Source organism: Balaenoptera musculus, chromosome 16 (assembly GCF_009873245.2).
Source record: "Balaenoptera musculus isolate JJ_BM4_2016_0621 chromosome 16, mBalMus1.pri.v3, whole genome shotgun sequence".
NCBI classification, from domain to species: domain Eukaryota; kingdom Metazoa; phylum Chordata; class Mammalia; order Artiodactyla; family Balaenopteridae; genus Balaenoptera; species Balaenoptera musculus.
Genome location: NC_045800.1, coordinates 31,047,564 through 31,060,879, shown reverse-complemented (window position 1 = coordinate 31,060,879; position 13,316 = coordinate 31,047,564). Strand labels below are relative to the sequence as shown.

At 43.3% G+C, this 13,316-nt stretch overlaps 1 protein-coding gene across 2 annotated transcripts in view; it reads right to left on the bottom strand.

The window, feature by feature from the left end:
* Nucleotides 1–4,643: 4,643 nt before the first annotated feature.
* Nucleotides 4,644–13,316, bottom strand: part of ARHGAP19 (Rho GTPase activating protein 19) — an 81,932-nt gene continuing 73,259 nt past the window's right edge. Inside the window, exons 11-12 of one of the 2 annotated variants that reach the window (XM_036829196.1) lie at nucleotides 13,147–13,225; nucleotides 4,644–8,567 (exon numbers count right to left, since the gene is read on the bottom strand). In XM_036829196.1, coding sequence (XP_036685091.1) covers nucleotides 8,563–8,567; nucleotides 13,147–13,225 — 84 coding nt within the window. In that variant the 3' untranslated portion in view covers nucleotides 4,644–8,562. The remainder of the gene's footprint in view (nucleotides 8,568–13,146; nucleotides 13,226–13,316) is intronic. The other variant, XM_036829197.1, reaches the window with a different exon arrangement.

Here is a 13,316-nt window from a genome sequence, read left to right as displayed (position 1 = left end):
CTAGGAATAGAAAAAGCCTTTTTTTTTTTTTCCATTAGACCTTGTCAGTTTTACTCCAGTGGGTTTTTTAAAAAATGAAATAACAACTTTACTGAGATATAATTCATATGCCATACAGTTAACCCATTAAAAATGTACAATTAAATTTTTTAATATATTCAGAGTTGTACAACCATCACCACAATTGATTTTAGAACATTTCATCATGCCCAAAAGAAACTCCATGCTCATTAGCAGTTATTCCTCATTTCCTCCCAACCACCCTTGCCCTCGGCAACCAACCACGAATCCACTTTCTGTCTCTATGAATATGCCTATTTTGGATATTTCATAACAATGGAATCATATAATATGTGATCTTTTGTGTCTGGCTTCTTTCATTTAGCATGTCTTCAAGATTCATCCATGTCATACAGTATATTAGTACTTTATTCCTTTCTATTGCTGAATAATAGTCCATTGCGTGGCTATACCACATTTTGCTTATTCATTTATTTGTTGATGGACATTTGGGTTGGATCTACTTTTTGGCTACAATGCATAATGCTGCTTTGAAGGTCTGTGCACAAGTTTTTGTGTAGACATGTTTTCATTTCTCTGGGGTATATATCTAGGAGTGGGGTTGATGCATTATATGGTAGCCTTATATTTAACCTTTTTTTTTTTTTGAAAAAGCCTTCTTAATACCTACAAATTTCAGTTTCCACACTTCATAGCTACATTTTCACCCATATGAAAATACAGGACACACACACTACCTACTGTGAATTCATTAACTTAAAAAATATCTTGATGGATCACAACATGGACAAACACTAAAGGGCAGCACCCCTCTGGGAGAGAGGCAGTGCTTGGCATACACCCTGACAAAGTGCCCTTGCAGGAACCCCACTGCCCCCAGGGCGGCAGCCCACTGGTACACACCAGTGAGCTGGACCACACTGAGGATTCCCAAAGCCAGCCATGAATGGCAGGAGCCAATCCCAGAGAAGCCAAAGGATAAACCTGTCACTGCTTTTCCTCTGTCCTCCCCTCTCCTCTCCAGGGCAGTCTCAGGACTAAAAGAAAAGATGTGGCCACAGAAGCTGATGGAGTTGAGGAATAGGTTCTGGGGGAGAAAGGACAGCTTAGGATTAGAGCCCCAGGGGTTGTGGAAAATAGTAATATAAGTCATATATGTAATTTAATATTTTCTAGCAGCCACATTAAACAGATAAAAAGAAAGAGATAAAATTAATTTTAATGGCATAATTTTATTAACCCAATATATCCAAAATGTGAACAAGTAATCAATATAAAAATTATTGAGACATTTTTATATTTTCCTTTTCTTACTAAGTCTTTGAAATCTGAGTGTATTTCACACTGAGAGAACATCTCAGTTTAGACTGGCCACATTTCAAGTGCTCAATATCCACATGTGGCCAGAGGCTACCATATTGGGCAGTGCATATGGGAGAGCAAAGAAATGAGGAGACTCTCCCTGAGTAGTGCCCAGCAGTCAGGGGGGCACAGGGAGGTGTGTTTCAGTGGACGCCCACCCTCCTGTGTCTGAACACCATTCCTGGAAGGCACACAGCTGCTGTCATCCCAGAGCCAGCAATGAGCAGCTCTGGAGAACGTCCTGGGCAGAACTGGGACCCAGCCAGAAGCAGCACAACAGTGTGCAGATGCCACGTGGGGCTCATGGGCCAGATCCCGACTGTGGAGGACTTGTGTTTGGCTCCCACGTGTTTTTAAATCTCTTGAAGTGGTTGTCGTTTTCATGACTTTACATTTCCTTCCTGGTTCCTGTAGATACTGGGGTGTGTAACCCCTGCATAAGACCACGGATCCTAAAGTTGGGCAGCCCTGCATGTTAACCTTGACTCTACCACTTTTTAGTTGACAATAGATACATTAAACTCTTCATATGTGTCTTTTACTGTAAAATTGGAGATAATACTTCAGAGATGTATAACTTTAATGAGACAAGGAATTAATTGGCTAGTACAAAGCTTGGTGCATAATAAGCACTCAGTAAATTGTGGCATTCATTTCTCATTCACAGACATGAATTCCTCAGAGTCCATACTATATTCCTCTTCCAGTATTGGAAAACTGGGAAGTACATGCGCAGGAGGAGTTCTTAAAAGCATCCCCGGGCTTCCCTGGTGGCGCAGTGGTTGAGAATCTGCCTGCCAATGCAGGGGACACGGGTTCAAGCCCTGGTCTGGGAAGATCCCACATGCCGCGGAGCAACTAGGCCCGTGAGCCACAACTACTGAGCCTGCGCGTCTGGAGCCTGTGCTCCGCAACAGGAGAGGCCGCGATAGCGAGAGGCCCGTGCACCGCAATGAAGAGTGGCCCCGGCTCGCCGCAACTAGAGAAAGCCCTCGCACAGAAACGAAGACCCAACACAGCCAAAAATAAATAAATAAATAAATAAATAAATAAATAAATAAATAAACTCCAATCTCTTTAAAACAAAAAAAGCATCCCCCACTTCTGTACATTGATATTGAGAAATGGCTTCTGTGCTCACAATTTTAAGGCAGTCTGTTTCCCTTCTCTGTTGCCCACCAGTATGGCTCTACTGAATTAAGCATTCCTCAGTACCAAGGCATTGAAAAGACTGATTTCCAGGAAGGGGAAAGCTAACAATGACAACAAGGGTCCCTCCTGCTAACCTCCATGCTGGTTCCAAGGTCGAAGTCTCTGGGGATCTGGGCATTGGATGCTGCAGATAAAGGATAAGATATTAATGATCAACTTGGATCAAGACTTGGCCATTGTTCAACCCCAATTTTTGCTTTCTGTTTTTGCTTTTTATGGGGAAATTAAGAGGCTGTGACTTAAAAGAAGCATCTAAACAAGCCTGACGGTCCCATCATGACCCTCTAGCCTAGGGCTCAGGTTTCTTCACCACTCCTACCCCCCCGCCACATGCTTCTAATTCAGGAATGTAAGTGGGAGCAAAAGTGGGCAGCCCGCCACAGGGCACAAAGGCCCTGGAAGGAGGGAAACTAAGGAAGATTCTTTCTTCCCAGTTCTCTCTTTTCCCATCACCCCTTCCCACTGTTTTTTTGTTTGTTTGGTTTTGGTTTTTTGCCGCACCGCGCGGCACGTGCGATCTTAGTTCCTCAACAAGGGATCAAACCCACGCCCCCTGCATTGGAATCGCAGAGTCTTAACCACTGGACTGCCAGGGAAGTCCCCCACTTCCCACTGTTTAATGCACGTCTGCTTCTTCATTCCTTTCTGTAAGAGTCACTCCACATTTCACTCTAAAAGAACAGAACTGGCTCCTTCTTCTATAGTAAATAATACGAGTTGGTCCTTAGGGGATGAGGAGAAAAGGGACAGTCTAAGCAACACCTAGGGAGCTAACACAGCTCAAGAGGAGCACATGGGCAGGTAATGGAGCAAGGACAGCAGCAGAGTTTTTATTTCTATTCCGAATTTAAATAATTCCTTTGTTATCAAAAATAACTATGTCAGCATCAATAAGCTGCTGATTATAAAATGTATCCTTGGTAGAGAGAGAAAGAATTAACATTTAATGGATACTTGCCATCTGCCAGGCACTGTGTAAGGCTAGTGGTTCTCAGTATTTAGTGGTCAAGGACTCCTCTGGGATTCTTGTGGAAGCTCTGAAATCTCTCCCTTAGAAAAATTCAAACATACACAAAATTTTACATAGAATTACAGGGGCAAAAGATTCCTGAAGCACAATCACAGACTCCAGATTAAAACCTTTTATGCTAAGTCCTTACCTCTGAGAGCATGGCATCATTGAGACGATATTGTTATCCCCACCTTACAGAGGAGGGAACATGCCCAAGCTCATATACATAAGTGGCAGAAACAACATTTCAACCAGAGTTGTCTAAACACTACAACTTGCTGGCCTAGATGAAAATGTCACTTGGTTTTTACTGTTACTATAAATATCACTCCTTATTTTTAAACGAGGAAATAAAGATTATGTGTGAAACTGAAATCTGTGCAAAGCATTCTAGACTCAGCCAAGGGAAATCAGGAAGCTCTAAATTCCCGGAGGTTCCAATCCCATTTCCTATCAGCCAAAAGCCCTACTCCCCCTGAACCCACCCACCCAGCTGGAAAACAAACCAAAGACGCACTTTTCTTAGATTTCATATTCCTCAGAACAAGAGGCAACCTCTATCATAATAGCTCAATTAAACTCAAAAAAAAATTTTTAAGAGACAACCTCTCTTTAAAATAATCCATCAGGGACTTCCCTGGTGGTGCACTGATTAAGAATCCACCTGCCAAGGCAGGGGACACGGGTTCGAGCCCTGGTCCCGGAAGATCCCACATGCCGCGGAACAACTAAGCCTGTGTGCCACAACTACTGAAGCCTGTGCACCTAGAGCCCATGCTCCGCAACAAGAGAAGCCACCACAATGAGATGCCCGCGCACTGCAACGTAGAGTAGCCCCCGCTCGCCGCAGCTAGAGAAAGCCCACACGCAGCAACAAACACCCAACGCAGCCAAAAATAAATAAAATAAAATAAATAACTTTATTAAAAAATAATAATAATCCATCAGTCAAATGTGAATTAAGAGACCAGTCAAAGCCTATAGATATGAAACAAAAGAAATTTAATTTCAGAATATTACATGAATATAAAAGAAAAACAACGCATATGTTTCTTTACAGTTACATATATATATAAATATATATATGATATAGTTGAATAAGAATGAAAAATAAAAAATGGTTAGACAGTTAAGAAACCTTGTTTCTCTTGTTGAGCAGGCTTGGGGAGAGCGAAAAGGCAATCCTTGCTAAGAAGAAAGGACCCTGGGGCAGGAGTGTTTTTCCCAAACAGTTCCGCTGGTCCCCAAACATGTCTGGGGGAGTGCTCAATGGCTCTTTAGCACCTGCTATGGCCACGCACACTCCAGTTTCCGTGGTAACCCAAGCACTCAGGCTTTTAAGTACTTACTCCACCTCCTTGCTAGCCCACCCATCCACTCTCCACCTGTGGAAAGAGTTCAGCATTACCTGTCTAGGAAAGCCAGCTCTCCTATAGTGAGTTTTAGACTGGATTAACTACCACTGGTCTGAAAAGCTTGTGCATCTTAGAAACCCAAATCTTCCCCAAATTCTAGAGCAATCCTGCCAATTGCTAGTATCCAGTTTGGATCAAGGTCCTGTCTTCAGTACCAAGGCTTCCAGATGCAGGAGGGCAGGGACGAGGCTCTCTCCTGGGGAAAGGAGTTCTACTTAGAAAAGACTTCAGAATGAGAGCCGTCAGTTTCAAGCATCTGTGCGAGGCCCTGTATGAAGGAAGCAGATAAAGTCTAGAGGAGTCATTCCTAAGATGGCTTCCCCAGTTATGCATGGCCACACAGCTAGTCACTCTGGGACCACAGGTTCTCCTAGAAGGCAGTGTTTTAAACCGTATCCTAACATAGGTTTCTGTGAGAAAAGCTGAACAGAAACACTGCTGTTCCAGAGGAGAGAACGGCCCTGCTCTGACTCTGGAACCACTGGCTTTCTTACAAGCCAGCAAAACAGCCACCTCTGGAACACCCAGTGGTCAGCGCAGTTAACCCTATACTACTCCATTTCCCAAGGGTACCCCCTCGTCATTCCTAACTCTGCAAAGACATTCAGGGTAATGAGCTTGTGGAGGATCAACTGCGGATTCAGTTATGATTCATTAGATACCACCTCCTTTAATATGTTTTGGCACTCAGGTACAATCAGTATCACTTAATCCTCTTTCACTGCTGCAATGGAGTCTTTCAAACCAGATTCATTGGTCCCAGTGCAAAAGTCCACCACTGTAAAAGGTTAGAAACTCCAGTGCCCATGGTTTTCACTGATTCAACCAGTATAGCTCACCCAGTACAGATCTGAATCAAGGAAGTGGTCTGCATTTTTTATGCTTGAGCCCTCTGGCATAAATACACTGCCCCATATTGATATCACATCAAAACCCATTGCAACTGACCCCAGAAAGAAATGAAATTTTAAAAGCAACAAGAGGCATTTCCAAAGAGATTGTTCCAACACAAAAAATAAACATAGAAAACAGATTTTTAAAATATTATAGATTTTAAAAATTGTTAAATACTGGCTCAAAAACATCTGCCCACCAAGTCAGAAGGGCAACAGTACCCTTCTGTAGCAAATGCTAAAGGGTTTTTGTTTTTGCAAAGATTCCACAGGATTAGAACAGTTATATATTATAAGGCAGAAGGTTACGCTGTTTATTTCTCAAATTTGGATTCCAACTAGTTCACAGCTTCTGTTAAAAAAGAAAAAAGAAGGAAAAGACCTATCATACCCTTACAGCAAGGGAAATCATATTTAATAAATACTTTAATGAAACACACATACCCAAATACACAAATAAACTGCCCAAGGGGGCAAGCTATATAAAAGCATGTGACAGACATCTCTCACCACTCCAGCCCCGGAACACGAGCCTGGATTACCAGTTGCATTCAACCACAGAAAGTCTCCTAAATCTCAGCTACCTCCCTTAAATAGAACCACAGAACAAACTCGATGACAAGGAGGTATCAGGTCACTGCTCTGCTCTCTCCACCTATGCCAGACCATGTTTAACAGACCACACCACTACGGAATGAGGCACTTAGACAAATAAAGCAAGCAAGTATCAAGTTAAGGGAGAACACACTTTAGCCTGGTCATACCAAAAGGGGTCTCTGTTTGAACTCACTGACAGCTGGTGCAAGGAATTTTATAACAAAAAAGTCAAATAGAAGAACCCTCCACAAAGGAACTTGCAAATAAGTATTTTTAAGAATGATATAAAACTGCTCTAGAGAAAGGGGCTTCTGAGCAGTTTTATACTCCTAACCACCTATTGTTCACAATCTATCAAGTTGGACAGCCAAATTTTACATTTTTCTCTACTACTGCTGTTACAGCAGCAGAAGAAACAGAAAATATGGAAGCCAGGACTGACATCCGGATGCAAAACCAAACTGTGCTACCCAGAGTCATCTTTTGTTTCAGCAACAACACAGCATTTCAACTGTTTAAAAATAGGTCAGCAAGTCATGGTTTGCTGGGCAACTGCCCCCCCCAACCCCCCGCGCTGAGGCCTGACTCAGTTCCGGCACACAGGGTGAGAAAGGTTACACACCTAACAGAGCAGGCACAGACTAACACTCCCACCTGCCCCTGCTGCGCTCTGGGCAGTGAGCTCCCACACTAGATCAGAGCCATCCCACTGCTCACCTCAGACACATGTGAACATCCCAACCCAGTCAAAGCTCCAGCCCATCTCCAAACTGCTCCCCATGCCCATCGTGACAAGGAGAGGGGTGGGCCAGCAGCCGCCCTTGAACATGGGTGATAAACCACAACTGCTTCCAAATAAGGGCATTCTCTCCTTTAAATCTCTCAGCCCCATGGAGACTGATGCTCACTTCCTCCCTCTGACTCCAGCTGGCTCTCAGGAGACGGTCCAGCCTGCACACCTGATCCCTTAGAAGGATGCAATATAATCCCACCCATCAAGAGTTGTCCTGGCCATAAAGCCAGCCCCATCCTAGTCCCCCTCCAGAGCTTCCACTACATACAGGAGTTTCAGCAAGCCTCAAGTGAGCTGTTGGTGACATTCCTTGAGTCCCAGTGATTTGTCACAGAAGTACTGGCACCACACTGGCACCAGAGATGTTTTAGGAGAAAGGAAACTGAATGAAGGAAAGGAGTTCAGCAACCACACAACCATTTTGACATCACTGAGGAAAGGGGAAGAGAGGAAAGGAGAGAGGATGGAGGGAGGGAAGAAGGGCCACAGTTTAACATTATTTGTTTAAATATTGTATCATTCTGAATTCTCCTTTTTTGATACTGCAGGCCCAATACCTACAATCTCAGGCCCAAGAAATAATAAAAAATTTCCAGGAAAGCTATAAATTCTTTGTACACAAATAGGTATTGAGGAGTAAAGCCTCATAAGATAAAGAGCTTTCCCAAAGCTTAAGGTGAAAAAGAGAGGAAAGACATCTGGCTTAGAGCCCACTTTGATTCTTTACCTTTTAAAATACACAAACAACAAATAAACAAGAAACAATAACCAAAATATCCCCCAAAACTATCAAAATAGAGAAAAGCCCAAGCTATCAGTTAAAAATAATATCAATCCACCAGGATTGACAGCACTTTTTAAAAACATCACTGGCAGTTGAGCACAGATTTCAAATGTTTTAAAAATCGAATCTGCCTAAACAAATACGTGGAATGAGCACAGGAGTCTGCCTGGTTCTACTCATCTACTGTGCTGTCTAGGCTGATTTGGCTGGTTAGTGGTTTCCCCATAACATTTTTTTTAAAAGAGAGAGAGAGAGTCGCTAGCACTGGTTCAGCAGGCAGAGTCTGTAGATGTCACCCACTGAGTGGGGTAAGAGGCGTCAGTCAAGTCACAGGATTAGTTGGCTTTCACAATTCAACATGCAGCAAGCAAGCTGCAAGTCCAAGCTTCTCTGTGAGCGGTAATGGCACCTGGCCCACAAAAGAGAAAATTCTGGGCGGACAACAGGAAACCTCTGGATCCTTCAGAGGAATCCTAGGCTGAAAGAGAAAAAGGAGCATTAAACACATTTATAAATATTTATTTTTGCAAACATTCCACCCAAAAGCTAGAGAAATCTATACTTATTATTTTCTATAAACTGAGGGAGAATTGCTTACTCTCTACCAAGTAAACATCACTTTGTCCTCTTGCTCTAATCTCAGTTCATTAAATCATCTTAATGGCAGTAACAGCTACCTTTACTAAGTGCATATTTTGTGCCAGGTGTTGCTCTGAGTTCTTTATGTATATTGTCTTATTTACCCTCACAACCTGGGCATGAGGTAATGCCCTTGCTATTTTACAGGTGAAGAATGTGAAGCCTACACAAATAAACTTGCCCTAAGATATACAGCTATTAAGGCTGGGAACTGAGGTTAAGAATCCACCTGCAGGGCTTCCCTGGTGGCGCAGTGGTTGAGAATCTGCCTGCCAATGCAGGGGACACGGGTTCGAGCCCTGGTCTGGGAAGATCCCACATGCCGCGGAGCAACTAAGCCCGTGAGCCACAACTACTGAGCTTGCGCGTCTGGAGCTTGTGCTCCGCAACGGGAGAGGCCCGCGCACCGCGATGAAGAGAGGCCCCCGCTCTCCGCAACTGGAGAAAGCCCTCGCACAGAAACGAAGACCCAACACAGCCAAATATAAATAAATAAATAAATAAATAAATAAATTTAAAAAAAAAAAAAAAAAAAAAAGAATCCACCTGCCAACGCAGGGGACACGGGTTCGAGCCTTGGTCCGGGAAGATCCCACATGCCGCGGAGCAACTAAGCCCGTGCGCCACAACTACTAAGCCTGTGCTCTAGAGCCCGCAAGCCACAACTACTGAGCCCACGTGCCACAACTACTGAACCCCGTGTGCCTAGAGCCCGTGCTCTGCAACAAGAGAAGCCACTATGATGAGAGGCCCACGCACCACAATGAAGAATAGCCCCCGCTCGCTGCAGCTAGAGAAAGCCCGCACACAGCAACGAAGACCCAACACAGCCAAAAGTAAAAACAAATAAATAAATTAATTAAAAAAATTTTTTTTAATTAAAAAAAAAAGGCTGGGAACTGAACGCAAGCCTAACTGAATGCAAAACTAATGTTCTTACCACCACTACACCTCTCACCAGCAAATGTTTACTAAATGCCTACTAGATGCAAGGCAGTCATTACTGGGGGGAAGAGAAGAAGACGGGGGCCACGAATATATTAAGTCTGGTCTTTGTCTTCCAGAAGAGAAACTAGCTACAGAGATAAGACAATACATGTGAAGCAAATATCTATGATAAATCACATTAAATGTCAACATTTTAGCAATGTCAATAAGAGTCCAAAGGAAAAGGTATATCTGTCTGGGTTAGCCAAAGAAGGTTTTGAAGAGGAGGTAGGGTTTAGGCTGGGCTTTGAACAATGGGTAAGATTCTGACTGCTGAAAATAATGCCCATAAATAAGTAGGTGCTGAATCAGCGGTTCTCATCAGGGAGTGATTTTGCCCCCTCCCATGAAGGGGACATTTGGCAATGTCTGGAGGCATTTTGGTTGTCACAACTGGGGGAAGGGTGCTACTGGCATCTAGTGGGTAGAGACCAGGGATGCTAAATATCATAAGAATTATCTGACCTAAAATGTCGATAGTGCCAATTGAGAAACCCCATGAGAAATAAATGTCTTTGGGAGCACACTATCGATGATAATAAAATTGCATTATCTTCAAAAAATAGTTGTTCCTGGGCTTCCCTGGTGGCGCAGTGGTTGAGAATCCGCCTGCCAATGCAGGGGACACGGGTTCGATCCCTGGTCCAGGAAGATCCCACATGCCGCGGAGCAACTAACCACAACTACTGAGCCTGCGCTCTAGAGCCCATGAGCCATAACTACTGAGCCCACATACTGCAACTACTGAAGCCCGCATGCCTAGAGCCCGTGCTCTGCAACAAGAGAAGCCACCACAATGAGAAGCCCACGCACCACAACAAAGAGTAGCCCCCGGTTGCCGCCATTAGAGAAAGCCCGTGCACAGCAAGGAAGACCCAACACAGCCAAAAATAAATAAATAAAATAAATAAATTTTTTAAAAAATACTTGTTCCTTTTATAAAATCACCATCAAAAAAATCTTGGCTTGTATTCTTTATGTAAAACAAATAGATGGCAGGCACTTGGATCTGTGGGCTTGAAGACTGAACAGAGTTCAGATCTGGAGGTGCAGGCTTGGGAGCAGGTATCAAACAGAGAACAGAACTGAGCTGTAGAAGGAGACCAAACTGCTAAGAGGGGGAAAAGCAAGAGCAGGAACAAGCAGAGAGTTTAAGACAGAGCACTGAAAAACATGAAGAGGTGGAGGGGCAGGCAGACGATAGTAAAGCACTGCAGAGATGGAAAAAATTAAAGAGGAAGGAGAAGGAGAATAGTGTGAAGTCATGACAGCCACAGGTGTTCCCAATTAGAGGAAGTGAGCAGGGAGAGGGTTATGTGAAAATGCCACTGCTTAATCCCGTGGGAGGTCATTCATTATCTGTGGGCCTCCACTTTTCTGAATCACTAACATTTTTAAGAATCTTATAAAAACTATATAATATCTCCTCCAGAAAAATGTACATATGCACCTACACATAAAATTCCATCAACAATACCAGGAACTTTATTAGAGCCCTTAGGAAGTCCACAGTTAACAGGAAGAATCCCTGCTCTAAAACTTCTTGGTAAAATATTAAACTGACTTTTTTTTTTTTTTTTGGCTGCGTTGGGTCTTTGTTGCTGCGCGCAGGCTTTCTCTAGTTGCAAGCAAGCAGCGGCTACTCTTCGTTGCCGTGTGCAGGCTTCTCATTGCGGTGACTTGTTACAGAGCATGGGCTCTAGGCGCTCGGGCTCAGTAGTTGTGGCACGCAGGCTCAGTAGTTGTGGCTCACGGGCTCTAGCACGCAGGCTCAGTAGTTGTGGCGCAAGGGCTTAGTTGCTCCGCGGCATGTGGGATCTTCCCAGACCAGGGCTCAAGCCTGTGTTCCCTGCATTGGCAGACGGATTCTCAACCACTGTACCACCAGGGAAGTCCTGACTTATTTTTTTAACGCATTTCTTTCTTCCAAAAGTAGAGCTGTCAACACAGAAAGACATTTCTTGATTATCTTCAAAAATGAAAGCAAGAAAACGTGTAACTGATACAAACAATGTATCCTTCAAAAATAACTTATGCTGGGACTTCCCTGGTGGTTCAGTGGTTAAGAATCTGCCTGCCAATGCAGGAGACACAGATTTGAGCCCTGGTCCGGGAAGATCCCACATGCCACGGAGCAACTAAGCCCGTGCGCCACAACTACTAAGCCCATGTGCCTAGAGCCCATGCTCCGCAACAAGAGAAGCCACCGCAATGAGAAGCCCGCTGCGCACTGCAACGAACACCCAATGCAGCCAAAAATAAAAATAATAAAAATAACTTATGCTTGGTTTTGACTTATGAAGATACAGGTAGAAATATTTAGACACACAGAATCCAAACACCAAACTTGCCTCAATCAGACAGCCCAGCCTAGAAGCCAAAGGCAACAAGGAAAGAAAAGAGAGTTCAGATAATTCATTCAAGGATAAGTAAGAAGACCATACTGAAATCTAACTTCCTAGAAAATAATAAAGATTTATCTATAAGGACTGGGCTTGTGTTCCCCTTCTATTGCTGATGTCTCAAATAGTAATTATGCTCATATCTCTGGTAAAATGAGCATATCAGACCAGAGATCGCTTCATCTGCAACACAAGCCTTATAAAACAAGACCTAGCCTCACCCAGTTTTCTTCAGTAACAATTACTACTACTTGTTAATGCTTTAACAATCACAACGTGTTTCCAAAACATAATTTCAATTGAGCCTCATAAGAAATCTGGGAAGTAGATATAACTATTATTCCCATTTGCGGAGAAAGAAGTAGGCTGAGAATGAGTGGTTTTCCCAGGCCAGAGGAATGATGCCTCAAATTAGGTCTAACTACAAATCCCCTGGCCTTTCCAGTTAGCCACATGGCTTCCTCAGAGGAAAGTACAGAAGCCACTGCACTTCACCAACTGAGCCTCCGACAATCAGCAGTCCCAGCACTAAATAATCCTTTTTACCCTAAATATCCTCAAAAACATGTTGTATGATATGATTTCCAGGGTCCTTCAGCATGAGCCGTTTATCTGGAAAGCTTTATTGAATAAACAAAGCTAAAGTCTGCGCAGAAAAGGAACATAACTATTCCATGTTTACTGAACATCTTCTCTGCACTCCTGTACTTGGTTTCACAAGTTAGTTTACGCTTGCTTTTAATTTGCTTAACAAGTATTCTTAAGATATTTCTCACGTGTCCCATCTGTCCAAGAATGCAGAGACCGTGTGGGTCTGTGTTCACAGCTCTGCCCCTCAGCACCTGGGACAGTGCTGAGTAGTTGCTCAATAACCATCTGCTAAATGAACTCAAGGGCAGGACCCAGCCTTATAATTTTTACATCTCTTCTGACTACAACCATACCACACTAGGAATTCAAAAAATGCTATTGACTAGATACAGAAAGGAACTACATTCATAAGACACACAGAATAAGTACAGTTAGTACCTTTTTTCCCCTCTTTCTTCCCCTCAGACCATTTCAGTCTTGTTGGTGTCATCATGACAGATAGAGATCCAGAAAATAACTGTAACAAGAAAATTTTATAGTGGTTTAAATGTCCTAATGTCATTCCTATAGACAGACTTTACTAACAGAGGAATTATTTACTCGTTCAA